Here is a 25,848-nt window from a genome sequence, read left to right as displayed (position 1 = left end):
GTCGCGCGTCCCGTGTCTTTGTGGATGTTTGCTGTGTGTGACTCGCATTTCTTTGGGTGGTGCGTAGAGATGTGTGTCTCGTCTGCGGTCGTCCGTTGACGTCAGTCTGTGTGTGTGTGTGTGTGTGTGTGCGCTCATGTGTGATCAGGCTCTCTGACTCAGTCTACCTCAATGTCTCACGTAGAGGCGGTCGGACGAACGTGGTCCAGGAAACCACTCAGGTAGGGGTCTTTATTCCCACTAACCCTGTTGTATCTTGTTTTCTCTCTCTCTCTTTTTTTTTTTTTTTAACTGAATGATGCCTCTGAGTGGGTACTCTGTTGATAATTATTTATCCCCTGTCCATGTGTGTCCAGTCGTCCCCTGTCTTCTGCAGTGTCCTTCAGTATCCCTTTTGGTTTGGACAGTGATGTGGACATAGTGATGGGCAACCCCGTCATAACTCGCTCGGTCAGCTCCGACAACCTCAATCCTGCAGGTCAGGCAGTGACGCGCGCTCCATTCGCCCCTCCGGAGGACCTCCGCCACCTGCTGAACAAGCCTGGAGGTCCCAACGGCCCCCACCGCGCCTCCTGGGCCACTCAGAGCCCCGCCGTGCCCCTGCTGGCTGAGGAGAACGGCCTGGACGAGGCCGAGGCGGGTGAGCTGCCCACCATCGAGGAAGCCCTGCAGATCATCCACAACGAGGGCAAAATGGAGCCGCGGCTGCGGCCAGACGGGGCGCCTGACGGCTTCTACTTGCACTCGCGGGACGACGCAGCCAGTCATGGGCTCAATGGAAGCCCCGCCCTGCTTGGCGGCTCTGCCCCTTCCCACTCAGGAATGCAGTATCGACCGCACGGGGAGCCAGCGAAGGTGGGGCGCACCCGCCACACCTCAGAGGGCTCGCGCGACGACGACTCCGTCCTGAGAGATGGGAGCGTGGACTCGGACGCGTCGGAGGACCTTCCTAAGACACACTCCGTGCCGGCCACGCCCGCGGGCGGTGCCCGCGTGGCCCGCCCCCACGGCGCGGAGACTCCGGACAGCGGCGTGAAGATGACCAGCTTTGCCGAGCGCAGGAAGAAGCAGCCGGCGGAGGCGCCCAAGCCCAGTGAATCGCAGGCCCCACAGCTGACCACGTGGGCGGCTAAGAAGACGGAGGAGAGCCCCAGCAAGAGCCCGGCTCTCAGCAGCGAGATGTCGGACCTCGGGGCGAGGCTCGAGGAGAAGCGCAGGGCCATTGAGGCGCAGAAGAAACGCATCGAGGCCATCTTTGCCAAGCACCGGCAGAGGCTGGGCAAGAACGCCTTCCTGCAGCTACAGAAGGGACAGCAGGAGGGCGACTCACAGGAGGGGGGGACAGGAGAGCCCAGCGTCTCCACTACGGTGGAGGAGCCCAGCCGCATGGAGCCAGACGCCAGGCCGGCGCGAGCCGGGAATGAGGAAGAGCAGAGGTGGCGCCCCTCTGTGGAGACTGAGGGCAACATCAAGGCCTCTTCACTGCAGGACCATAAAGACAAACCAGAGGCGGGTATGGCAGGAGAGAGGAGCGCGGTCCCATTGGGCAACTACAACAACGCCGTGTCGAAGCTGAACGCGGCACTCAGCTCTCTGCAGAGTGACATGCAGCGTCTGTCCGAGCAGCAGAGCCAGCTGATGAAGAAGCAGCTCCCCCCCAACGACCAGACGTGGGTCACCCATCCCAGCCTGAAGACGTCAACCCCGGGGCCGGCGCTGCGGCCGTCCAGGGAGTCCACGCGCGACACGCCCGCCACCCCGGCCTCCTCCTCGCCGTCCCCTTGCCGCCGCATCAGCGCTCAAGCCACGCCCCCCAAGTCGCCTGCCGCCCACCGCCGGGCTCAGTCCGCCCCGCCCAAAAGCCCCAAGCACCAACCCCACTCCCGGCCGGCAGACCTCAAGGTGCCCGCGCTCACCCGCGTCATCACGGCCCCTCAGAGCGTGGACAACATCCCTCACCGGCGCAAGGTGTCGCCGTGGCAGTACCGCGACCAGACCTCGTCCTCCTTCAGCATCGGCTCCGCCTCCAGCCAGCCGCTCCGCCCCGACGACAGCAACTCCGAGACGGGCTCCAGTGAGGACCACACGGTCTTCAGCCTGGACCTGGACGGAGGCCTCGCCCCCGGCGCGGCCAGGAAGGAGCTCCACGGTGGGGGTGGGAGCTCCGGAGCGCCGTCCGAGTGCTCCTTCGAAAGCGACGTGCCCGCGTCCGCTTTCGGCACCAAGCGCGGCAGCCTGATCGAGATCTCGCTGTCCTCCTTGAGAGGGCCGGATGGAGAGGACACCGCCGACGCCATCTCCGACTCCATGAGCGACGTGACGGAGCCCGAGACGAAGGGCGGGGTCGGGTTCTTCTTTAAGGTAGGCACGGCTGTAGCTTCTGGCACACTGGCATCATGGTGGTGAAACCTAGCCTCACGTGATGCGTTCAAACGCAGCAGGATGAGGTCCGGCCCGAGGACGAGATGGCACAGAGGAGAGCTGCCTTACTGGAGAAGCAGCAGAAACGAGCTGAGGAGCTGAAGAGACGGAAGCAGGAGCAGGAACGAGAGAGGGAGGCCAGGTGAGACCTCGCCAGCTAATGCCTGTACAAGACTCCTGATGCAAGACCGACATACTTCACGTCTTTATATTAAGGGTTTTGTTTGTTATATGTTCCTCTCACAGCCCTTGGTCCTGTAGACCCACGACATTGTGATTGTTTGCTTTCCGTCTCCTCCATTTCTGTAGCAGGCCTCCAGGTTTAAAGAAACGGGTCAAAGCAAAACAGTAGTTTGCGTTAATGGAACGCTTTGGAGAAAAGTTTCTTTCTTTCTTTAGTTTCGAGGCTAATGTAGCTAACCAGTAATGGCGATTCATCAGCCGTTGTCTTTGTGTACCGCCCAACAGCAGACGCGGCTCTGTGGACGAGCTGCAAGCAGGCGAGAGGGCGGAGCGGCCGCAGACACCCTGCACCCCTCCCCTGGTGGAGGGCACGCCCCAGCGTCGCGGAGACTTCACCCGGCAGGAGTATGAGCGCCGCCAGCAGCTCAAGATCATGGAGGACCTGGACAAGGTGCTGCGTCAGAAGCCCACCACCGTCCGGGGGGTGAAGAAGCAGCGGCCCAAAACGGTGTTCCACGACGACTCGGCCCTCTCGCGCAGCCCAGCCAAGGGGCTTATGGGTAAGCATCTGCACTAAATAGTTTCCTCTTTGCCTTGTGCCCCTTTTGCAGGTGTTGCCTTGCTGAGCTTGCTGCATGTGTTTCGGTTGCAGGTTCCAGACTGAATAGGGTGTACTCTCACTCCACCAACAACCTGGCCTCTATGGCCAATGACAGCGGGACCCTTACTGTCCGCAAGTCTCCAAGGTAACTCTCTGCCGTCTTGTGTGTTATCGTCTGCCCGTCTGCACGCAGTCAGAGCAGGAGAACTGATCTCAGATCAGGTCCCTCTTGTCTGAGTTCGCCAGGGTCACTATGACCCAGTAACGGCAGAGCTGATCCGGAGGCTGCCGTGTCTAATGTCACGCATGTCCTTCTCTGCAGCCGCTCGCACTCCCCGTCGAGGCTGATGTCCCCAGGCCGTCTGGCCACGCAGAACGGAGAGAAGGACTGGGAGAACGCGTCCACGATTTCCTCCCCTGCCTCCATACCAGAGTATACCGGTACAGCTCCATTTGTATCCCAGTCGTTATAATGCTATATTTGTAATGCATTGCAACTAGGGCTGTACAGTATATCATTTGTTAGTTGATATTGCAATATTGGGCTTTGCAATACTAATATGGAAAAAAGCCAGTATGCCAATAAACTGTCAAACACATTTTCCCTTGCGGCTTACAAACAAGCTGAGCAGTGTTAGACATCACTGATCAGCATTCTGTCGGCCTTTTGATAAATCGCCACATTCACTTAATTAAAAAATCCAGTAACCATAAATAATTTTGGTAAAAGTAATATGAGCCTTAATCTTTAACATGCAACATCACACACAACTGTGTTTATAACATATCACAAAGCATATGGCCAATGTGTAATAATATAATAATCACAATATAGTATTTTCCCCCCATATAATGCCATACTGACTTGAATTTGCTCCCTAACGGAGTTCAGCGTGTCCCAATGTGCTCATATGTTGGAGAGGCAAACCGAGTTCTTTACTGTCATTCCTATCAGGACCCAAATTGTACAAGGAGCCGAGCTTCAAATCCAACAAGTTCATCATCCACAACGCCATCTCGCGCTGCTGCCTTGCAGGAAAAGTCAACGAACCGCAGAAAAACAAGATCATCGAAGTGAGAGACCTTCCAGTTGCTCACCCCTGCCTCACCACATTAATCAGCAACTGCCTTTTTCATACCCGTGTTACATGTTGTCTGAATGTTTTGTGTGTCTGCCACAGGAAATGGAGAAAAGTAGCGCCAACCACTTCCTCATTCTATTCCGCGACTCGAGCTGCCAGTTCCGGGCGGTCTATACCATGAACCCAGAGACAGAGGAGCTGCAGCGTCTGACGGGCATCGGCCCGCGGGTCATCATCCCCTCCATGGTCGAGTCCATCTACAAGTACAGCTCCGACCGCAAGCAGTTCAGCGTCATCCCGTCCAAAACCATGTCCATGAGCGTGGACGCCTTCACCATCCCCGGCCATCTTTGGCAGAGCAAGCGTCCCGGGACACCCAAGAAGCTTGGGACCCCCAAATAGAGGCGACTGCTCCCGCCCGTGCCACCAGATCTGGACTGACCCGAATCTCCTTTCCCTCTCAAAGATGACTGTGCGCTTCAGGACTGAGGCGGTACACACTGAAATGGTGAGGTAGAACACCAGAAAATAATTGACCCCACCCCCTCAGAAATTGACCAGTGTCCCCTCAAGAACGCTTCCATCTGCTTTTGCTGCAAACCGAAAGAAGTCGGAAAGAATGCCACGGCCATTTTCCTCACATCACAAAACATGGCACCTCGGTCTGGCTGTCGGCCAGCTGGGATCTGGACTGGGTACTGGATTGTATCCAAACCCCCCGTGTCTGACAGCTTGGTGCACATGCTGTCGATCTAGTGGCCTCTCCCGTTTCATCCTGACCCTGTTTGGTCATCTCAAACGTGACCCCTGGTTGTCAGCTCTGGGATGAGGTGCTGATGAACAGATGCTGCTTTAAGGACATGCCACTCAAATGGGAATTAGTCCCCATTTTCCCTCTTCCTGTCTTTTTTATATAAACGTGTATCCTTGACTCTGTCGTTTTGTTTTTTTTCCCCCCCCCTTGTGTTTGTTGCCCTTCCTATCGAGGGGCAGGGAATCCCATCGCTGACCTCTGATCTCAAGCTGAAGCGTGATGGGGCATCTCACCGTAAACCTGACCATCACCGTGGTTTCATGAATGTAGGGCATAAGCCAGCCAAGGGCTTCCCTGTTGTCTTTCCTTATTGGCCAGTACGTCCTACAGACTGGTATTTGGAAATCTTCCACTGCGGGAGGGGAGGGGAGGGGTGGGTTGGGGTCTGAGCATGGCTACTTGTTCATGCTACTGTGCCTGTCTGTCTGAGAAGCGGAACGGCCCGTGCTGGCATGTGTCTCCTCTGGCTCGGCCCTACTTTACGTCAGCTACAGACATCTGGATGTGTGTGTGGGGGGGTGTTTTTGTTTTTGTTTTGTTTTGTTTTTTTTTAAAGCAGGCTACATTTTGAGGTATTTATCCGAGTAGATCCCAGACAAACCCGCGGGCCTCAGGGGAACTGGGTACTCCCTCGTTCTTGAGTTCCTAAAGAATTAATGGAACGAAAGTGTGACGCTTGATTTTGCATCAGTGTTTGAGGCGTTTCTATTCTCTTGAGCTGTAACTGGAAAAGAAATCAATGGGGGAAAACCATAATGACGTAATGTATGTCCTGATTGCTCTCATGCAGTCTCTACTTTTTTTTTTTTTTTTTGACAATGATTTGTATATATGGCAAAGAAAACGTTTAAAAGGTATCAATAGCCTTGGCTTCTGTGGCTTCAGAACGGGTGGGTGGGTGGGTGTGTGTGAAAGAGAAATGGAGTGCGCGATGGGGGAGCAAGAGAGTGAGTGAACGAAAAATAAGAATTTAAAAAAATAGTAATGAAATGAGGGTTTGAAAGTCTAACTAAACCCGATTTAATTCTTTCCCTTATCAGTGATAAAAAAGCCCCTGTGGGCAAATGCTAACATGATAGCTGGCAAGCTAACAAAGACCAGTAGTGATGGATGAAGGTTTGGGACTTGGCAGCGCCCCAAGCCTTGACAGTGATACTCGAGTCCATGTGTGATGGCCTTATACATTAGGGTGCCCTAGTGTGAGCACCCTGTCTTTCTTTACCCAGAGGGCAGTTGGTCTGTTTGTGAACATGAAACCTGTGTAAGCATGAGAAGAACTGATTCAGACTGCTGTCTCCTGGATCAGAGAGTTAACTGCTGCCCACTAATAAAGGGGTCATTCGCAGATCTGAAGTGACAATGTGAATATTTTTTGTATGGACAGACGTTGCGGTCTGAGAGAATAGGCAGGTTGTGTGTGTGTGTGTGTGTATGCGCGCATTTGTGTGTCTTGGTCCGTGTAGGAGATTATAGTTCTGAACGTTTTGATGGTTATGAAACTGGAATCTGTGCAATTCCCCTGAAGAATGTTATGTTGCGTTACGGTTTATTTATTGGTTAAGGACTGGCTGGAATTTTTTTGTCTCGATGGCTTGTTTCACATTTTATTATTTATGTTCTGGTGAGGTGGTGATTCACCCGTTCATTTCATACTTTAGTGGCACATTGAACATTTCGACTATATTGTTTAGTTTTTGTCACCGTGTCCATGTTGGCAGAATCATTCTTCCCTCCCTGATTGCTCAGAACTTCAGATCAGTCTGTGCGACTGGCTCTGAATAATGAAATAAAATGATTTTTAAATCCTGTTCATCATTAGTGTCTTCAGTTTTCAGTAGGAACCATTTCAGCTCAGATTTTTTTTGTCATTTTATTTTTCCTTTGAACGTTTATTTTAAATTTGAATTCCTTTCTTTTTTGTGCTCATAAGTTTTTGTTTTTTATGCTAAATAATTGTTGTCATTGAATGATAAATAGAAATGACTGATACATTGCATACACAGATCCACATTAATCTGAAGTACACGTGTTTCCTGGACATTGATCGTTAATGTGTCACCATCTAGTGTGAGTTTACTGACAGCGGAAGCCTTTAACAGCAGAAACACTCGCACTGCACCCAGAAATGCTTGGGGTTGCTGAGTCAAATCTGTCATCATTAATAACAAGGTGATGGGGTAGGGGTGGAATACAATTAAGCATTTTATTCACCGCTGTTTGTATTAGACATCCTGCAATGGAAGAGCTTTGTGGTTTGTATTTTCTACCAGTGGCTCAAGTGTGTTTGGTATGCAGCATCTCTGTGAGTAGGGAGTTGCAGGGCAGGTCACCCAGCAGGTGGCGCTGATACAGGTACTCCTCCACCTGCAGGCTGATGCTGCGCACCTCGGGGAGCCGGAGCAGCAGCTGGCCGAACTTGTCCGAGTGACCTGGGTGGGTGCGTGCCGTGTGCTCCATCAGAGCCCTGTTCACCCGCTCCTGTGTGCGCTCCACCTGCCGGCGATCCTGCACCAACTTCACATCTGTCTCTCACACACACACACACACACACACACACACACACACACACACACAGACACATTAGAAATGTAGACAGAATGAGACTGAAGGAATATAAAACTGGGATTCTATCCTTGAATTCTATTGCCCCCCACATCTATTCCCATCATCATCATGAATGGATATCTCGAGCAGAGAAACCTGTAAAGGAACCCCAACACTGTACAGGTCTCCAGGATTGGGAGTAAAGGGTACTTGTGTAGAGAAAGGGGTGGAGATCTACCATGGTGCAGTTTAGCCCCAACACTGACACATGCAACTTTACACTTCAGATGAATCTGAAGGCCCTGATCCGCTGGTCCAGCGTGAGAGAAAATGGAGACCTATGGTCTCCGCCTGGCCCCAAAAACATGCCCGTGCAGTGCTGGTACGAGGTGTCGGGCAAACGCAACGCACCTGGGTTGAAAAGAACCAGGTACTTGAGACAGACAAACTCCGATCTGTCTAGCTGAAGGACTCTGAGCTTCGCCACGAGGTCCTGCGCCCTGGAGACGAGGTTGCTCAGCGTCGCTCCCGCCTGGGACAGCACCGTCGACACTGCAATCTGCCACAGGCAAAAGAGAGGAGGGTAACCTCCATAACTCTCCTCACTGCTTGTGTCTGAGAAATGGCAGCTGCCCTGGGGGCCTAAACAAACCCAGGTAATGGGGCATCACCTGTTGCCCGGTAACTAGGTAGATGCTACCATCTTTTCCATAAGCCACCTGCCGGCACAGGTGATCCAGGACCAGGAGCTCACTCCAGCAGCTCTGCAGAAGCACCATCTGATCCACTACCTGCCAGACAGAACGCACCATAACATACAGCAACGAGCCCAGGTACACTTTACCTTTTCTTTTTATTTTGCTTGCTGATGAATAACATTCAAAATGTCTAGGTTTGTCTAGGTTTAGTATTAAGATCATGTTTATGGAAAGACATGGGATTAGTTTTAGGTGAGAATGTTGCCAGGATTATGGCTAGGTTTAGATTTAGGATAAGCAGGATTGAGTTACAGTAACATTTCTACAGTAACATTCATATTTATACAATAACAATAGTTACAGTAATATTTAAACCCTCACTCCTGTGGTAGTACAGTATAACTGTTGGTGTTTTGTGTGCGCGAGCATGTGCTTTTCTACCTTGAGCTCCTTGAACAGTGCGCCGTTGCGTGCCCACTCCACCAGGCCAAACAGGGTCTGGTCGGCCATTTTGCACATGATGCTGAAGGTGTTGAGGCGGTCGTGTTTTCCGCGGCTGGCCTGCTCCCTGCGCAAACTGGCCACCACGCGCGCGCACACCTGCGCCTCGTCCGGCTCGCCCTGCAGGAGCTCACCCAGGAAGCAGCCAGAGTCATGCTGAAGGGGTGGGGTCAGCCCCGAGGCGGGCACGCGCGGGTAGATGGGCGTGAGCATGGATGTGGGCGTGTGCCTGGAGATGGGCGTGTTCACGGTGCTGGAGAGCACGTGCGGTGTGGCTGGCGTTGGCGGTGTTCCGCAGGCGGGGCTGTAGCTGAAAGGCACCTCCCTTTTCTCATGAGGGTAACCGTGGAAGCCGGGGTGGTACAGTCCAGCATAGGGGAGGGGCGGATCGGCCAGCGCTCTGTCTCTGACCATGCTGCAGTCCAGTGCCGCGGGGAGCTCTGATTGGCTGTTGCTGGGAGGAAGGTGCTGTGATTGGTGGAAGGGGTCAGGTCCAAGAGGTGCGGAGAAGGGGCTGGGCAGGAGGTGAAAGTCGTGCGGCAGGGCAGGTAAAGGACCCTGCACCGCTTCCAGTTTGATCCCGTAGAGCTCGGTGCTTGTCTGCTGGGATCCCCCCTTCTGCTGCTTCAGTTGCCTGTCCCGACGATAAAGGGGTCCGAGTTTGTTTCGTCCGCCTCTCATTCTGTCTGCACGCACAGCTGTTGACGTTTGAAGAAAGTAGTTTAAATCATACCACAACCCCTCGGCTAGGCCCAAAGCCCGCTCCATAGCTGCTCTGATGATCAGGCGCGCTTGCTAAATGTGGCCCCATAAAGGAACAACATGCAGCATATAGATTTTCCTCCTAGACGTTCTGTCAGAGTTGTCGCGTTGCTCACCGATAAATAACCCCTCTCTGGCTTTCAGGACGGTGTGTTTTTAGCCTGTTTTATCTACGCCATCAAAGTCTCCTGTTGCCCTTGTTTTATGAGTTCAAAGATACGTGAAACGAAGGCTGCCGCACACGTGTCTCTGATAGCCTAGCAGAATGATTCACCTCATGCTGGCACGCTCATCTCCGAGTCCCAGTGTGAAGGGCACAGGAGACTGCAATGGGAGGCTCATTTACTGACTCAGACTGAGTGGAGGGTCCACATGTGTGTATGCAGGAATGGAAGGCCTACCCTCTCTCCTCATGCCCACGGCCAGGCACTTCTGAAAGCGGCAGTACGGACAGCGCTTCCTCTGGGCCAGGTCCATGGGACAGCTCTGCCTCTCCGCACAGATGTAGCGCTTGTTATTCTGCACAGAGCGCTTGAAGAAGCCCTGAGGGGACATAGGGAGAGAGAGAGAGAGAGAGAGCGAGGGAGAGGGTGTGGCCCTCCCAGGGTTGGGGGTGGGAGGGCTTAAAACATTACAGGACTGTAACATTAATTCCATTAATAGTCCCTCAAAAAAAAGGGGGCGGGGGGTTGGTGGTCAGGCTTACCTTGCAGCTCTCACAGGTCAGCAGCCCATAGTGGTACCCTGACACTCGGTCCCCACATACAGGACAGACCTCCTCCTGCACACGAGGATCAGGGTCTCTCTTCAGTTCCACAGCTATGGGAGGTCAGAGGTTACAAAAACCATCTCGTTCACAGAATTCCATCAGGCACGGTAGAACAGGGCATATCACTTTAGTGAATGTCAAAGGCTTTTGTCACTGATTCACTGCTTCCAAATGTGTAAGTGGTCCCCGGACATTATCCGTGACAAAAGTCCAATCACTACAACACCCTGATTCCATGCCGGCTTCGCAGATGTTGTGGTTATAGTTATGTTTCATTTATCTATTAAATGGAGGATTTGGATTCCAAAGTGACCAGGCCTTCAACAAAAAAGAACCAAAGTAAAGCTAAATTTAAATTCAAAATATTAATGAATTAAAAATATATACCATACTGTGAAAAAGTCTTAGGCCCGCATTAGATTTAGCAATTGTATAATTACCACATATAATTATTTCTCAGTCTCTTAATAAGACTACACCCAGATAACACAGGAAATTCATATGCAGTATTAAAAACAGTTTCTGTAGGCTACAGTGACAGGTATTTAGTGTGACCTACCCTTACACTTGAACAATAGCAAGACAAGACAGCCTCAATCTAAAGAGATCTAAACTTTGGGAAATATTGAAAGAATCCTGGTCTAATATACCAGAAGATGGCTTCAGAAAACTTCAACTCCAAGAGAGTTGAAGATGTCCTCAACGCCAAGGGAGGTCACACTAAATACTATAAATAAATAAATACTGTATTAGGATATTAGTGATGTGTGGCCTTTTGCCTGTAGAAGCTAATTTGTTTCTGTGTGTTTTTTAATTTTTTTTTATTATGTCTACATATTTTCTGTTTGTATCTTAATAAAGAGACAGAAATAATTACGGTCATTAATAGTGCTAAAACAACAAATCTATTGGTGGCCTAAAACGTTTGCACAGTACTGTATAGAAATAATACAATATGCGAATAAGAGTATGTGGTCTTATACCAGCAGCGTAAGAACGGTAGTTCTGATATGCTGTAAAAGCCACCTCAGCTATAGCCTCACTTATCACTTACATTGAACTATAAACTGTAGTTTAATTATGCACTCTCCATGGTTTGCTTTAGTTCAGCTAGCAGAGAACAGCAAAAATAGTTCAGAACAAGCCGGAGAATGAACTAAATGGGATTGATGCGATTAGTAAATGACGGACTGAGCTTGTTACAAAACTGTACGTTTCATAGCAGCACATTTCATATCACAAATCATGCAAAGCTCTTTTCTGATCAATTACAGATTCGTTTTTAACACAACAGAAAGGAAGCGCTGGTTGCACCTCCCGAGCTCGCGAGCTGTGAGAGGAGCTGTGGTCGCTGTCGCGCGAGACGCCACTCACATGCTGACGGTCCCTCCAGGGGGACCACGTGCCCGGCCCTGTGCGGGGCCCCATCCTGGGGCTCGTTCATTGCCACGCGGAGAGGGTGAGCAGCGTGCTCCCGACCTGGCGCTCCGAGGCGGGGCAGTGCGTGCAGGTCCGGGCGAGCGATGCGGCGTGCGGCGAACACCGAACAGTTGGCGGTGTGCACGAGCCCCACCGCAGGACTTTGCCCCGCGGCCGAGTGCAATAAACATGCCTTTGGCACACCTGCGGAGAGCAGGCTCACGCATCCCCAGTCACAGGGGGAGGACCGGAGGATGACTAACTGGAGAAGACGCGTCCATTCCTCCGTCCGTATTTATGAGAATTTCGCTAAGATTTGTGAACTGAAAAGAATCACGACACTGAATTGCTCAGGAGACAGCAATATACACGATAATTCCGATTTTAGCGCATAAAATCATGTCCCCACAGACAGTGGCGCTCTGTAACTCCGGGACTCCGGTCATTCACCTGACTGCTTCCCCTTGGACTGAAAGCTTGTAATATGGTAGTTTATGTACACCATGGCGTACGTTTGTGCCGCTGTAGTAACATAACAATCAGAGTCCCCTGATTAAAACAGGGTGGAACATTGTGCTGGCGCATTCCCCGGTAATAAAACGAACACAGCAAGTAGCCAGTTGAGGTAACCTGGATTACAGGGGCTCTGGAGATAACACAGTTCAAGGGTGATAAGAGTCTCCTGAGTCAGATGATCTACACGATGAACAAAGCTCTAGCTATTCTGCCAGGTCGGATCACATCTGATGATGACCTTTATCAGAATCGGGAGAGCCCGTGTCCCATTACGCAGTATGCTTGCCGTTCGTAACCCGTATAAATGGCACGGGAATAGTGTAATGCACCGTGCAGTGCGTACGTTTATAGTGGTTTTCTTATTATGAAACGATTTTGGCTTCTTGCGCAACTTCTGTCATATTTATTTTACTGGAAACTTTACACATTGTAGCTGTCACTGTTTTAGATTCCCCCCCGGCTATCTCTATCCCACCTTGTGCCACACCATTTGCATTTGAAAGTACTGCTGCACACAATAACCGTGTGCTTGTACAGGACTTCTTGAACTTAGAACTTTGTGTTGGGCTGCAATATTTGGATGTAACGCAAGCATGTGCATGGAAAATAATGGTTAAATCGGAAGTGTCTTCACGCAACTTGACACAGGCGCACGCGCGCACACACAGACCCCTCAGTGCTCACGCGCTTTAGATCGGATAAGTTTCTCCTTTCTTAATATTTCATTATTATCAGTAACGAAGATGCTGACTTGTTTGGTTATTGCGACCTCTGCTGGCATGGAACTATCAGGAAAATGCAGTTTGGTTGATACTAACCTATCATAATGTATTCATAAAGGTAAAATAAACATGGAAGATTTCCTTCATTTATTTTACATTTTTAAGCAAACGTTTTCAGCCTGGTATAGAAAACAACATTATTAAAACGAGTCTTTTAAAATCTACATGAGTCAGATACAGGAGTAACATAAAGACCTTTCAGTAAAAACCAAGCCACTAGTCAAAAGACTATTTACTTCAAAATGATTTAGTTCACAAGGGTTTTGATCATCGGCAAAAATGCAAAAGTAGGCAGATACGCCTCCAACATCCGAATGGGCCCCATCTGCTGTTCCTGAAACAGAAAACACAATACAAACCCAGAATCCCAGTTGAGTATGGCTGTGTAAACCTCTGCACACGGAAGACAGTAGATTTCTCTGTTGAGCGCATTTGTGTTGCTTCACCTTTGACCCTGTGCAGGGAGAGTGGAGAAGCATTAGCCAGATGCTGCACACACTGGCGTGCCGTGGACCACATACCACACCTCATTATGTCTGTTCGTCAGCTTCACCAGGCTGGAAACACACACACACACACACAACAAAGACGGAGTGAACAGCAGAAGCTTCTAGAATGACAGCAGAAAGGAGTGGACAAAGGAAAGGACCTGCTATAGTGTAGTAGTGGTAATCTTTGTGGTAGGTTGCCTGGACGCAGTTGAGCGCGTCCTTCAGGAAATAAGCCTGAATGCTGGATGTTGCTGACACCATCCAGCCACCGTACTGTTCAACATACACCCTCATATCCGGCAGGTCATCCAAGAACACCTGCAGCTCAGAGACGAAGCGTGCAAGTGAACTTGCGCACTAGGCAGGACTTGAACATATGCCATAATATGCAAGACTGGCATGCCACTGTCCTGTAAGCTGTCGATGGGTTTGGGGGCATGCTTCTGGTAGGCCAGGTGTAACGGAAAATTGACGACATAGATAGATTTGTTGAACTTGCTGAATTCACGTTCCACTTTAATGATGACCGGCGTTGTCATGTCAATGTTTACAACTACAAAAGTAAAAGAATTTTAGCAGTGATAAGTGTTTCTCTCTCTTTCTCACACACATGCTTCGTTTTCACCTCTGATGTAGTTGAGGCTTAACAGCCTCATAATGGCGGACCTTAAAAAAAAACAAAAAACAAAAACATAAGAAATAAAACAACCCACACATTGTCCTTTGTTGTGTAGAGGTGCGAAAGTGTTAGGGACTCACCTCATACTCATTTCCTTGACAGATCAGATCATAGAGCAAGCACTCTTTGGTCTCTGAGCAGAAGGAGCCAGGTTCAGTGGAGTTGCTGAGGAGAGATCACATCACATAATTTCTGGTTCACATTATCATTGTATTGGGATATTAGTGATGTGTGGCCTACTAATGATTTAGTATTGCTACACAAGGCTTTTTAAATACAATGTCTCAATGTTTCTGCTACATTTCCTGTATCTTTATACAGCAGATTTGTTGGTCCCCACTGCTCTACAGTAACCACTTTCTCACAATCACCTTTACTGTGTCCTTACACCACAACCGACCCTTCGCTTTCCAAAATCAGGTGAGATATAGTAGTGAAACCATAGGGAGAACATCTTCACGCAACTCTCTCAGTAAACTGGGACACAAAATGTTGCTCTTATCCAGTCCTGGCTTCTGCCATCACTGTTATCAGCACCACAGCTACTCCTGTGAACATGATCCTGCAAGAAATGTACCAAAGAACATGTTTAAATTCAAGCACCTGCATTTAAAATGAGATTTAAAGGTTATATTTAAAATGCATCAGTGCACTTTAATCAATTCCTAGCTTGAGGACTGCTATGATGAAAACTTTTAACATCAGGGCAAAAGAAAAATCCAACAACAACAAAAAAAGAAGAAGCCAAACCATTAACATTTTGTCGAAGAAAGTGAAAAGGTAAAGCGTCTGTGATGTAAAATCTCTCAGTCTGTTCTGGCTGAGGTGGTAGACAGGATCTCGTTGTGCTGAAGGTGTTATAAAGGTTCTCCAGGACACACCCTGTGGCCACTTTGTTGTGGCCTGTTAGGGTTTTTATATATTTTTTTGCTTCTAAGCAAACTCGTTGGAGAAAGTCATCTGAATGTGAATTTATGTATTCGTCATTGTTTTCTTGTTTTGTGGCTTTAAACTAAGAATCCAATTAGTTATTTGTTGACAAACTGATGTATATTTGCTTAAAAAAGTAATTTGCAGAGTCATTTTGGAAAAATAGTAATCTAAGCTATTTAGGCTATAGTTCTGATCTGCCCTGTCTGGAATTCACCTGCTCTAACCCAAAATACATTTAATACACAGCAGTCCATATCTGCTATAATAAAAAGGTGTTTCTCTCCATGTGAATGTCTCTTACATTTCTTTACATAAATCTGCACAAAAATGAGCCACACTGGGGAAACCGTTATCTAATACTGAACCTCTATGAAGGCTCACGATTCACTTCGCCTTCGCTGCTGCCAAATTATAATCCCACCTGTTCTAGTTATCGTGACCCCGTGCTGTACTGTGGCAATACAAGCCTCCTTGTAACATGACCATTAAAAGTCAAGTCCTAGAAGATGGATGTCACTGATCTCTACCGAAGATCTCTCCTGTTCAGCTGGGAGGGTAGGGGAGCTGTGTTTAGTCTCCCTCTGTGTCGTCTAGGCTTGTGTGTGTCACCATTCTGAATCCGAACGGAAAAATGCTGGAAGGGGCACTGAATGGTCAGGTCCCCGGAGAAGCTCTGTTCCACAGTGGGAAAATGACAGCAGATCCTCCAGAACAGGAACTCGACTACTAATCAGGTTGCCAGTTGGGCCCCTGAGCAAAGCCATTAACCCTCAATTGCTGAAACTGTACTCAGTCAAAGTTGTAAATCGCTTTGGATAAAAGTGTCAGGTAAATGCTGCAAATGTAACAGCATACAAACTGTTGTGTTTCTGTGCAACACAGAACGGGTTTGTGGTTTTGTGCATTGCACCTAAGCCACACCTTTCACGTGTCTCCCTGGGGTCTGGGATTGAGCTACTCCATCACATATGTACAGTAGCCTATATATACTGTGATCAATAGTCCTCTTTTCACAGCAACGGTATCGAATTCTGGTCGTTACTGCTGTAGGAGACCCTATGAGAAGAGTTTCCCAATATCGACAATATCCATTACATGTTGTTCTCACACATTTACTATTCATAACTGTAAGTCGCTTTGGATAAGTGTTAGCTAAATGCCATAAATGTATTAGTGTGATTTTAGACCTGTGGTGTAGGGCTGGAGGTATGTTTGAAAACCCACACCTTTTTTGACTGTTGTTTATTTGTCAGACACAATCATGGTGGCTGCTGATGGTCTGTTTTTGGGTTTTGTGGATTTTTTTTGCTTGATGCACTCATGCAAAACTCTCTTCAAGACAGACTACACAAGGTTTGTAGGATTTAGGATTTGGTCTTTATTGTTGAGAAGTCCTTTTAAAACAAAGGCAGACTCCAGAACTCACAATTGCGAGCTCTTGGTGCACCCTCTTCAGAGATCTGGCCAAATCCTGCTGCATACGAGACATGGGTAAATAAAGAATGCTAGTAGGTCAAGAGAACAGCAAATTGTAAGTTCAGTGGCATGTGGCAAGCTGCTATCTTTGGAAGTCTATACCTGAGAGCAACTGACACTCAGCACTTTGAAAAATAATCTTAAAATGTCTTAACCGATATTCTCATTTTATTAAGAAAACTCAGTGTGTTTAAGGAGCCATAACTTACAAAAAAAATTAATCGCATTTTGTGCCATTGTGTGAGATTGTCACTTATAACATTGTAACCTTAAAACGCTTTAGGTTTCATCTGCGCGTTCTACGATATTGGTTTACATCAGTGCAGAATAACCATGGAATTACAACTGTAGACACAAAGTGTCTGAAAAGTAAACCCAGCTGCCCACAAAACCCCCCGCCCCCCCAAAAAAAACAAACCAAGCCAGGCGAGATATTACAAAGAAACCACAACAAATGATACAGCCCTGCATACTTCTAACATTCTCCACCTTTATTGCCACCAGTCCGTATATATACCCACAGGCCGCTAGCATCATAGCACAGGGCCCTAACTAGCGGAAACTGTCTGCAATTCTGTCTCTAGTCTGATCAAGCAGGGACGTTAGGCCGCTGTCCCAGGGAAACCCCGCTGAAAAGCTGTGTCGGCGTCCTTGCGTCCGCCTCACCACAGTGCTGTGAAGTGAATATATATGAAGCATGTATAAAAGAACCTCACTGCAGAATTTAAGTGCATGGCTGAAAAGAAAGGAGAGATATATAGAGATTATGACTATGCGTGTGAGCCGACACAGGGATACAGTTCGGTTTTGTGTTATTTAAGTTGTGGTGATTTTGTACTGGAGGTTTTGAGCGTTGCACTTCGCGTGGTCTTAAGAGTGTGTGAGACGTCGTTTTCCTCGGACTTCGTGAACTGTTCTTCCTTTAACTAAACTGACCAAAAATAGATTTAGAGGATATACATGAACTGAACAGTTTACAAAAACAGAGAATATCAGTGTGGCTACCCAATTAGAAGCATACTGAATTATCCATAGTGGCATGAACCCTTACTTGTGTTTGGCCACAGGGATGCAAAGATGTAAACTAAAGGTTACATGATGTTACTGTTACGAGTCTTTTATAGAATGACAGCGAATATTTACAATAGAAGGCTCTAAATATGCTCCAGATTCCTGAATTGCTAGGGAAGATCACTGCGTCCCCAGAACTCAGTGGCACACGCACACGTACTGAGAATCGGATTGTAAACGCACAGCTTCAGGGTTAAGCCAGTCTTCTCGCTGACATCCCTGTCGGTGGGTTGGCGGCGACCCCTTCAGCCGCTGCCATCTGAGTCAAAGTCGCTTTCCTCCTCCTGCTCGCCGATGTCCTCCAGGATGAGGTCGAAGAGCTGCTCAACGAGGCTGCCCTGGCTCACGCACGTGTCCACCGTGGAGCCGCTGCTGATGTGGGCTTCGCTGGGATTCACCACGCGAGGCTTCCTGTTCCTCTGCCTGCTGTGTGGGTGGACGCATTCTGTGCCAGGCACGTAGCGCTCTGGTGTGCACACACACACACACACACACACACACACACACACACACAAACAAACATTGTTAGGTAGAGCAATATCACACGTCCTCTTGATTCGAACCTGTTATTTATTGGAAACACCAGAGACTTATCTGTCGTTATGCAAGAGTTGTGTTAGCCAACCTTCAACCATGGTCAGGTTCCACACCACTGTGTGGAAATTTGATATTTCCACTGAACATTTTTGAGTGCTAGATCACGTTCATCTCCATAGTGACACTGATATGTGTAAAAGGTCATGTAAAACTGCTGTGCTTGTCATTTTCTTATCGGTACACGATTCCCTGCTATGCCCGTCCCATGCTGTCCCATGTTCAGAAAGAAACCAGTAACGAACACAGATGAGTGTCTGACCAATAACAGCAACAGATGGGATAGTCTCTACACCTCAAAAAGCACCCAGAAGACAGCTTCATCTATGAAAAGATTCATTTCTCTAAGGTGACTTGTACTCTTTGGTGTTCTATTAAACTGCCTAAATTTCTGTGTTGCTGCCATCTAGTGGTTGCCAGCAGTGCTGCATTACCCTGTCTGTTGTAGCAGTCCTCGGCCAGGCAGCTGTGCTGGTGCCTTCCTCTACGCCCTGCGTTCCCCCGCCGCGGAGGCAGGATTTGGGATGGGAGTATGATTGCCCGGCAGCCGTAGCAGGGAGAGCCTAGGTCCATTCTTCCGAAGCCCCTGGAAGAAGACACAAATCACTCGAGGCGAGACTAGGATCTGGCATTGCGTTTAACCACAGGGAATTACCGGCCAGGGCCTGTATGTAGAAACTGGGAATCACGCTTGAGACTTCGGCGTAAGCATCACACCAGGCAAGATCACCAGTGTGGATGGGGTCATCTGAACAACGCAGGACTGGCTGCATTCCCGGGAGTGCAAGTGCATCACAGGGTTGAGAGCTGTCTCTCCTTTACAGCCCTGAGTCAGCTCAACACCGAACCCCCGACACCCGTGCATCAGAACAGGCCAAACCTTCAACTCTAGTGGTGGATTTCCGACAGTCCACCTGCAGGTGTTATGTCAACCCCCGTGGTGCTTACTTGAACGAGCGAGCGCAGTTCGGGCAGAAGAACTCAGCGATGCCCCACATCTTGTCTGGTGGCACGGGGTCGTATCTCTTCTTGCACCGACGACAGCGCGACACCTGGGGAAGACCACAGCTCACACGCTGACCGACGCGCTACACGTGCTAGGCACACTGGGGTCTGAATTCGGCGCTTTCCCATACAGACTGCCGTCAGTCGGATGGCGTGACGTGTGGTGCGCCCGTACCCTCTTCCTCTGCGGCACCTGTCGCCACCAGTCCTGGTCGCACTGCTGACAGGCAAACTGGTGAATGGCGGAAGGGATCTCGTCCTTCTGCGCCTGGTCAAACATGCGCTTGTTCTTCTCGGTCAGAGGCAGCACGCGGAGGTTCTGGCCGAGCTCCTGCGCACGCACACCAGCTTAAACATGACAGCTCTGTACGTTTGCATTCTGAGGTCAAAGGTGCGGTGACCTTGTAAGATCACATCCTTTCACAAAGCTGCAAAGGTTCTTTGTGGTATTTATGTATATTTATAAAGGTACAGGACAGAAGAGGGTTTGGGGTGACTGACCTGTATGTCCCTGTCGTTCTTTGGGTCTTTGTTTGTTTTAGGCTGGAGAGAGATTACAGGTCAGTTCAGTACAAGGGCTTCTGCTGTTTAATTGGGCAACGTTACTCAGAGCAGAGGGTCGGCTCGTCACTTACTTTCCGACGAGAGTCCCCATCGCTTTTCGATGGCTGCTTTTCCTTATTGTCCTGCAACACGAGGTTTCATTATTCAGTCTCCTGGGTGATCACAAAACAGGCACTGCATCTGCGGCATTCCGTATGTGTCCAGTGCCGGGGGGGGTAAAGCTTTACATGTGTGGACCGTACCTAATGTGTACCTGTATGTGTTCAGTGCCCGGGGGGGTACTGTACCTGTTCTCTGTCCTCAGCTTGCAGTTTCTGAACCACATTCTGTGAGCAAGCAGAATATCCGCTTAGTTTCACTCAGGCAAAGTGCGCATGCCATAACAACGATAAGCACAGAGTCATCAACCAAATGAGGAGGACCTTACCTTCACCACTGGGTCGTTTTCCAGATGCCATTTGTCATCATCGTCCAGTTCTGCATATGAGACAACTCATAAGGAAAGTACGTAATGTAATATAACGAAAGGTGTTAAAGTTTGGTTTAGAGTTTAAGTCGTCTAGAAATGGTGCCACTGTTTAGGAGTGACTTTCCTTTTACCTCTGTCTTTCATCAGGACAATTTCTGTGGCGACCATCCGGTGGTCGTTGCTATAGCGTCGCATGAGCAAAGTTGCCTTGTCGATGGGAATCTTGCCATGGAACCTTTCTCTCAGCTGCCTGACGCTTTTTTCCAGCTGAGGCAGCAGAACAACAAGCACAGCGTGTTTGGACGGGGCACAGCACAAGCTCTCCCACAGCAACGGTACTCACACCCTAAAGGCCAGCTAGACGCAAAGGTCCAAACCAGCCTGCCGCGTTGCAATGTGGTCAGTGGAAGGCATCCTGGAAGGCATTCTATTTGCATTCGTATTCGTACATATTATGAAAATTCTCATGGGGAATGTTGCCTTGAACAAAACCAACAGCAACAAAAAAAACCTTAAAACTTAAATGGGAAAGTTTTTATTGAAGTTAACGCCAACAGGTGACCACACGGTTCCCAGGGTAGAGAGATAGAAGACTGTGTTCTTGTGTTCAGAGGTGAAGATCTCAGTATCCATAAACCCATCATCAGAATCTGTGCTGAGAATGTGACTGGTAGTGTATAAGCAATTAGATCTGTCATTTGTGCCATGTGTCATTCTTCCGCATCAGGGTGAGAATACGAAACAAGATTGTTGTGTTATGAAAAGTTGCACATTAACAGTTTACAGCCCATAAATATTTAGAATAGTTGTTACTAAAAATTGGTAACAAAAAAATATCCTGTTGTGATCGTACACAGGCCTTACAGAAGCGAGTAGACTGTTGTTATGGTCACACAGTGCCAGGTGCTCAAGTTTCTATTTTCATATCTGCTCAGAAACACACAATAGACCTATTCATGCATGTAGCTACACTGACAAATATATGTTGAATGATGCCTTTAATACCGAATGCCACTTTTATCTGAAATGTCCATCTCTACTAATTACAATCCTAATTATCTGAAGTAAGTGTAGAAGCAGAAATAAATTCATAATATGCATCATAAAAATGTTCACTTTTAACAAATTCTTAAAATATGTACAGGAATTTGTGTGTTTCCCCTTGTATTGGAAAATAATAACAACCACAATGCTTACAGCGGTACAGATATCAAAACCAAACCTTATATATTTATGTATCACCAATCGCATCCATATATGTCCCTCACAACGTTTTGTTCGTGATAATTACCTCTGTATAAGCATATGCACAGGATACCTAAACACACCTACACATCACCACCTCGGTTGTACTAACATATATATAAAGTAATATACAAGGAGCTTGTGAACACTTTTAATACTACGTCCTATCCACTAGCCAGCTACTTAAAGTATAATAATTACACTGGCTTATACAGATTTGATCGCAGCGAGGCAATGACACCGAACGTCGCTGTGACCAGCGCGCGGCCAAAGCGGGGTCGCCCTTCAGTCCGTCTTACCAGTAGAGGACAAAGTTTGATTAAGTTTGTCTTTTTTAGAACCAATAAGAGCGGCACACGTTAACAAACAAACAAACAAACAGCAACCCCCCTCCCCATGTTTATTCAGCTTACGAGTAGCATGTCACTGAAAGTTTAATGTAGCTAACATAGCTACAACATGCTGGTTAAACGTGTGTACATTGGACTTTTGTGGTAATGAGTAATACAAATTGACATACAGCAGGCATTGATTATTTGAGTTAGGCTCAAGATCAAGATAGGACAGGTTATAGCATTGTAGTAGCTTACATGTGCTAAAGTTGTATTTAGTCAATACTACAGACTACGAAGATGTTTTGTCAAAAAGGGTTCACTTTTTGTGCGTACATGGTAATTGAAACATTTGAAAATTGCGTGCCATGCCATGCTTTTCTGTTTTTGAGACATGCTCTCTCTCCATTAATATAGCTTAGTTAGGATCCTGCTTTGTAGAACTTGACATCATTTGGATGTTGCCAAGATAACCGCGTGAACAAATCTACATTTAAGAACTTTGTTCAGGCCTACTATCTTATCCATCGAGAATGAACTCTATAAGGATTAAATGCAGAAATAAGTATTTCGAAATAAGCTTGTGCAAACACCAGGAATCTACTCTTAAACATGTTTCAATAGCCTAGCTAGCTAGCTAGCTAACTTTTGCAAACTACTGTCAATGTTCAAATAACACGCATTTCGCCCCACCACTTTTGAAGGTGTGGTGCCACCTCTACCTGTTGCATATGTTCTGCCAAAGTAATTGAAGTACGAACTATTTTTAAAACAGTCTTTAGCCTACCTCCACTTCTTCTTGACAGCGACTCATTTCCTTGGGACTTTTAAAGTTATTTCAACATAGATGCGTCATAAATTCACCCAGAAATGGTCTTCATCTCCGTTTTCCTGGCATAGCGCTGAACGTTTTGGTTCCGGAAGTAATAATCGCATTTAAAGTCACCATAGAGAATTTGTTTTTTTAACCATACAGTTTTAACCAGCCAAAAACAGACTTACTATGTGCCACGAGGTTCTGAGACGTTAGTATTTAACACTGCTGGTCATAATTCAGTTTGGTTTCAGTTTCAAATCGCCTTTTATTCTCCCGTTCCGCGCAAATAAATACAATACCCATAGTCCTACAGCACGTTTCCATGGAAACAGCTGGTTTAGAACCTCATAGACTAGCAGCAGTATACCAGATCCAGCATACGTCTCTGAACTTACTCCAGCAGTTTCATTGACGGATATGTGCTTTTCAGAGAAGAAAAGAGTGTTAGGATGGGTGAATATCACTGGAGTGTAGTGGAGTGTAGTTTATTGGTTCTCTCAGGGCAAGTATGAAAGACAAGACGTACAGGATTGTGGTGATTTCTATCAAAACTAGCTATGCTAGGGAGCTAGCTGTCATCGTGTCATCCTGACCAGCTAGACAATAATGTATAAAATATACTATTTTATAACATTAAAAATGACAACCTAGTTTAAAATGCAGATAGCTAACATTTAATATTTTGTATAGGAAATGACAGGATATCTTAAACAATAACGAGAACGTGCATCAAAAATAATAAAGATGTTGTATAGTGTATATGTGTGGTATCTGGAAAAGAGAAGTAGTGGTAAAAAAAAAAGTTTGAAGTAAAGTAAATGTAATATGTAGTTGATTTAAAAAAAAAACAAAAAAAAAACATGCTCCCTTTTGGTCCCATAGACTTGGTCTACATTATGCTCCCCGTGCAGTCTACGCATACATAGTAAGCATACATTTGAAAGTACATTCGTGTTTTTCCGCTGGGACCGCTTTAACGGCCGGAAAGTACCTGGTTGGCCGCATTGCTTTGTGGGACTCGTTTTTCATCAGCTCTTTTCAAATGTTACGGAAAACGTGGACGGTTACTGCGGCTCGATGCACTCACTCAAGTTCACTTTCAGTTTTCATACAGAAAGTTGTTTCGGTAAACTACCAGCAGATGTCGCCATAGACTGCTGAAACATACACTGACCTCTAGGCCTATTACTGGAGGCATCTGTCTTACATGTTAAACTACCCAAGAAAAAATCCCCTCAGTTGCCCTCTTTGGAGTTTTACTTTAGAATTATTATTTAAATGTTTTGGGTAATTGTTTCTGAGGAATGCACAATTACGATTCTCAAGAACTTCAAGACTGCTTTGAGCCACGCCAGTCTCCACACCGCTCAGGATTGTCACGTTTTTTAAATTTGAGATGCATTCATACATTAACAAATCTGACATGTGTATACACAATACAACAAACCTGGGCATGATATATAGATAATTACAAATTCATCCAACAAGTACATAGTCATTTTATCTTTCTTAATCATGGGAAAGTTTAAATAACCAATGAAATTAAGAAAGACTGTTGAACCGGGGATTAACCAGTGATTTACCTAGTATCAAGAATAAATCAGTTATATATATTTAATTTCTAGGCGTATTATTTTAATGAAACTGTAGTAACACAGCTTACATATCTAAAATTTTCTGTCCTCGGTCCAATTCTGGAAAAGTTATCCCCCCATCCTCGTGTGTGGAGTAGTAACTGAAAACAACTGAAATGCGGTACTCAAACGTCAACTCTGGTGGGTGCTTGCTCGAGTCTGCATAGGAGTAGGAATTAAAAGGTGCAGTTGTAACTGCGGGGCATGATGCTTGCAAATTTGATCATAGGCCCAGCCATAGGCCAGTGTTTTGAAAAAGTTGTAAACCTGTGAAATAAAAATTGAAGGTAATTTCACAAACAAGATCCCTCAATATGTGTGGTAGAGCATACAGACCACCAGAATACCAAAAGAGTCACCTCATGATACCACCTCCCACATGCTCGGAACACCTTCTGTGCCAGTTTTGAAGCATCCAACATGGAAGCAGCAGTGAGGATCACACCTCCTGCTTGTGACAATGTACTGTCTGTGTATGCAGCTGATGTGAGGAAGAACCTACTGGGAGTGTGGGCATTTCGAGTCGTGCACACCAGGAGCGGGCCTACCTGCAAGCTGACGTCTTTAGGGACAGCTTCAACAATTCCCTGGCTTTTGTCTTGCTTCAAAACAACAGCTAACATCCCAGTGATGAAAAAGTCCTCAGGCACGTGCCTCAGTGACTATTGCCACATTGCGCTTGCCAAAATTGTCATGAAGCACTTCGTGCAGCTGGTCATGGCTCACATGAAGGACTTCACTCCACCAACACTGGAGCCCCACCGATATGCTTTGCATGCATGTCTGCATAACGTCTGGCATCCCCCTGGCCCTGTCTCACGTAGACAATAAGGACACTTACATCAGAATGCTGTTCCGAGACTTCAGTGGAGCGTTTGGCACAATCACTCCCCAGAAGCCAGTAAGCAAACTCCACTCACCTGGACTGAGAAAATACACAACAGGTGGTCCAGCTTCTTCAGGCGAACACCGGACCCCCCGCGACCGCGTGCCGAGTCATCCTGTACACCCACAGCTAAAACAAGTTATTAAATTCGCTGATGACACCACGGATGTGGAACTGGTCACCTGCAACGAGGAGACTGAGGTGAGTGAGGTGAGGTAGCTGGGGTCCTGATGCAAACACAATCTCTAAATGTAAGTAAAACAAATGAGATGAGTGTGGACTTCTCACTCCTCTGCACAACAGAGTGATAACAGTGCACAGCGTCAAATTCCTAGGACTGCACATCCCTAACGGCCTTCTGTGGCCCTTAACCCCTGCGTCGTTAGGGAAGAAAGCTCAACGGTGCCCCTGCTCCCTAAGGAGAGCCAAGATGGCCTTGAGTGCTTCTCCAGGAGCATCACTGAGAACATACTGCTCTGCCTCAGACTTCTGTGAGAGCTGGGCTGAGCAAAGCTGTGAAGTTTAACATTAATGAGTCACAGCAGACACTAGTTTAGCCC

The 25,848-nt window shown here is 47.5% G+C and overlaps 4 protein-coding genes and 1 long non-coding RNA gene across 14 annotated transcripts in view; 2 read left to right on the top strand and 3 right to left on the bottom strand.

The window, feature by feature from the left end:
- The window catches only part of camsap3 (calmodulin regulated spectrin-associated protein family, member 3), a 22,758-nt gene extending 15,847 nt beyond the window's left edge, over positions 1-6,911 (top strand). For 5 of the 9 annotated variants that reach the window (XM_035525198.2, XM_035525200.2, XM_081716448.1 and 2 more), the window contains 8 exons: positions 149-221; positions 357-2,361; positions 2,439-2,563; positions 2,890-3,164; positions 3,257-3,350; positions 3,528-3,646; positions 4,161-4,279; positions 4,387-6,911. In XM_035525198.2, the coding sequence (XP_035381091.2) occupies positions 149-221; positions 357-2,361; positions 2,439-2,563; positions 2,890-3,164; positions 3,257-3,350; positions 3,528-3,646; positions 4,161-4,279; positions 4,387-4,689 (3,113 nt within the window). In that variant the 3' untranslated portion in view covers positions 4,690-6,911. The remainder of the gene's footprint in view (positions 1-148; positions 222-356; positions 2,362-2,438; positions 2,564-2,889; positions 3,165-3,256; positions 3,351-3,527; positions 3,647-4,160; positions 4,280-4,386) is intronic. The other 4 variants (XM_081716447.1, XM_035525199.2, XM_035525201.2 and 1 more) reach the window with 4 other exon arrangements.
- A 97-nt stretch (positions 6,912-7,008) lies between these two features.
- Positions 7,009-13,660, bottom strand: nr5a5 (nuclear receptor subfamily 5, group A, member 5). Its single transcript, XM_081716451.1, has 8 exons — positions 13,539-13,660; positions 11,750-13,426; positions 10,313-10,425; positions 10,008-10,149; positions 8,785-9,542; positions 8,317-8,436; positions 8,057-8,204; positions 7,009-7,623 (listed from the first exon to the last, which is right to left on the bottom strand). Exons 2-8 carry the CDS (start codon positions 11,817-11,819, stop codon positions 7,376-7,378), a joined length of 1,599 nt encoding a protein of 532 aa, XP_081572577.1. The 5' UTR covers positions 11,820-13,426; positions 13,539-13,660; the 3' UTR covers positions 7,009-7,375.
- Positions 13,571-14,438, bottom strand: soul5 (heme-binding protein soul5; the record flags this gene model as incomplete). The annotated part of the gene is made up of 4 exons (XM_081715700.1): positions 13,571-13,666; positions 13,755-13,940; positions 14,232-14,249; positions 14,343-14,438. Coding segments are annotated over 4 exons (396 nt in total), but the record flags the coding sequence as incomplete, so codon positions are not given.
- A 2,111-nt stretch (positions 14,439-16,549) lies between these two features.
- shfl (shiftless antiviral inhibitor of ribosomal frameshifting) lies at positions 16,550-23,050 on the bottom strand. 2 transcript variants are annotated; one of them, XM_081716445.1, is made up of 10 exons: positions 22,954-23,050; positions 20,506-20,641; positions 20,333-20,382; positions 20,193-20,231; positions 19,977-20,027; positions 19,843-19,884; positions 19,517-19,672; positions 19,285-19,388; positions 18,771-18,922; positions 16,550-18,208 (listed from the first exon to the last, which is right to left on the bottom strand). In XM_081716445.1, the coding sequence occupies exons 2-10, from the start codon at positions 20,567-20,569 to the stop codon at positions 17,988-17,990; spliced, it is 879 nt and encodes a 292-aa protein (XP_081572571.1). In that variant the 5' UTR covers positions 20,570-20,641; positions 22,954-23,050; the 3' UTR covers positions 16,550-17,987. The 2 variants fall into 2 exon arrangements, with proteins under 2 accessions (XP_081572571.1, XP_026873110.1); XM_027017309.3 differs by lacking the exon at positions 22,954-23,050 and adding an exon at positions 22,739-22,947.
- LOC145658623 (uncharacterized) lies at positions 18,227-20,661 on the top strand. The gene is made up of 3 exons (XR_014124278.1): positions 18,227-18,685; positions 20,173-20,409; positions 20,522-20,661. It is a non-coding gene; the product is annotated as an uncharacterized LOC145658623 (long non-coding RNA).
- Positions 23,051-25,848: the final 2,798 nt, after the last annotated feature.

This window comes from Electrophorus electricus, chromosome 6 (genome assembly GCF_041902795.1).
Source record: "Electrophorus electricus isolate QZ-2024a chromosome 6, ASM4190279v1, whole genome shotgun sequence".
NCBI classification, from domain to species: Eukaryota; Metazoa; Chordata; class Actinopteri; order Gymnotiformes; family Gymnotidae; genus Electrophorus; species Electrophorus electricus.
This window is presented reverse-complemented; position numbering and strand designations above follow the sequence as displayed.

Excerpts from the sequence above, each read along its gene's own strand:
- nr5a5 (XM_081716451.1), bottom strand. The coding sequence starts at position 11,819 with ATGAACGAGCCCCAGGATGGGGCCCCGCACAGGGCCGGGCACGTGGTC. Across the intron at positions 10,426-11,749 it reads CCTGGAGGGACCGTCAGCAT|CTGTGGAACTGAAGAGAGAC; the intron begins GTGAGTGGCGTC and ends GACCTCCCATAG. Across the intron at positions 8,437-8,784 it reads CACTGTTCAAGGAGCTCAAG|GTAGTGGATCAGATGGTGCT; the intron begins GTAGAAAAGCAC and ends TCTGTCTGGCAG.
- shfl (XM_027017309.3), bottom strand. The coding sequence starts at position 22,765 with ATGAGTCGCTGTCAAGAAGAAGTGGAG. Across the intron at positions 20,642-22,738 it reads GCTGTCAAGAAGAAGTGGAG|CTGGAAAAAAGCGTCAGGCA; the intron begins GTAGGCTAAAGA and ends CTGCTGCCTCAG. Across the intron at positions 18,923-19,284 it reads AACTGCGCTCGCTCGTTCAA|GGGCTTCGGAAGAATGGACC; the intron begins GTAAGCACCACG and ends GTCTTCTTCCAG.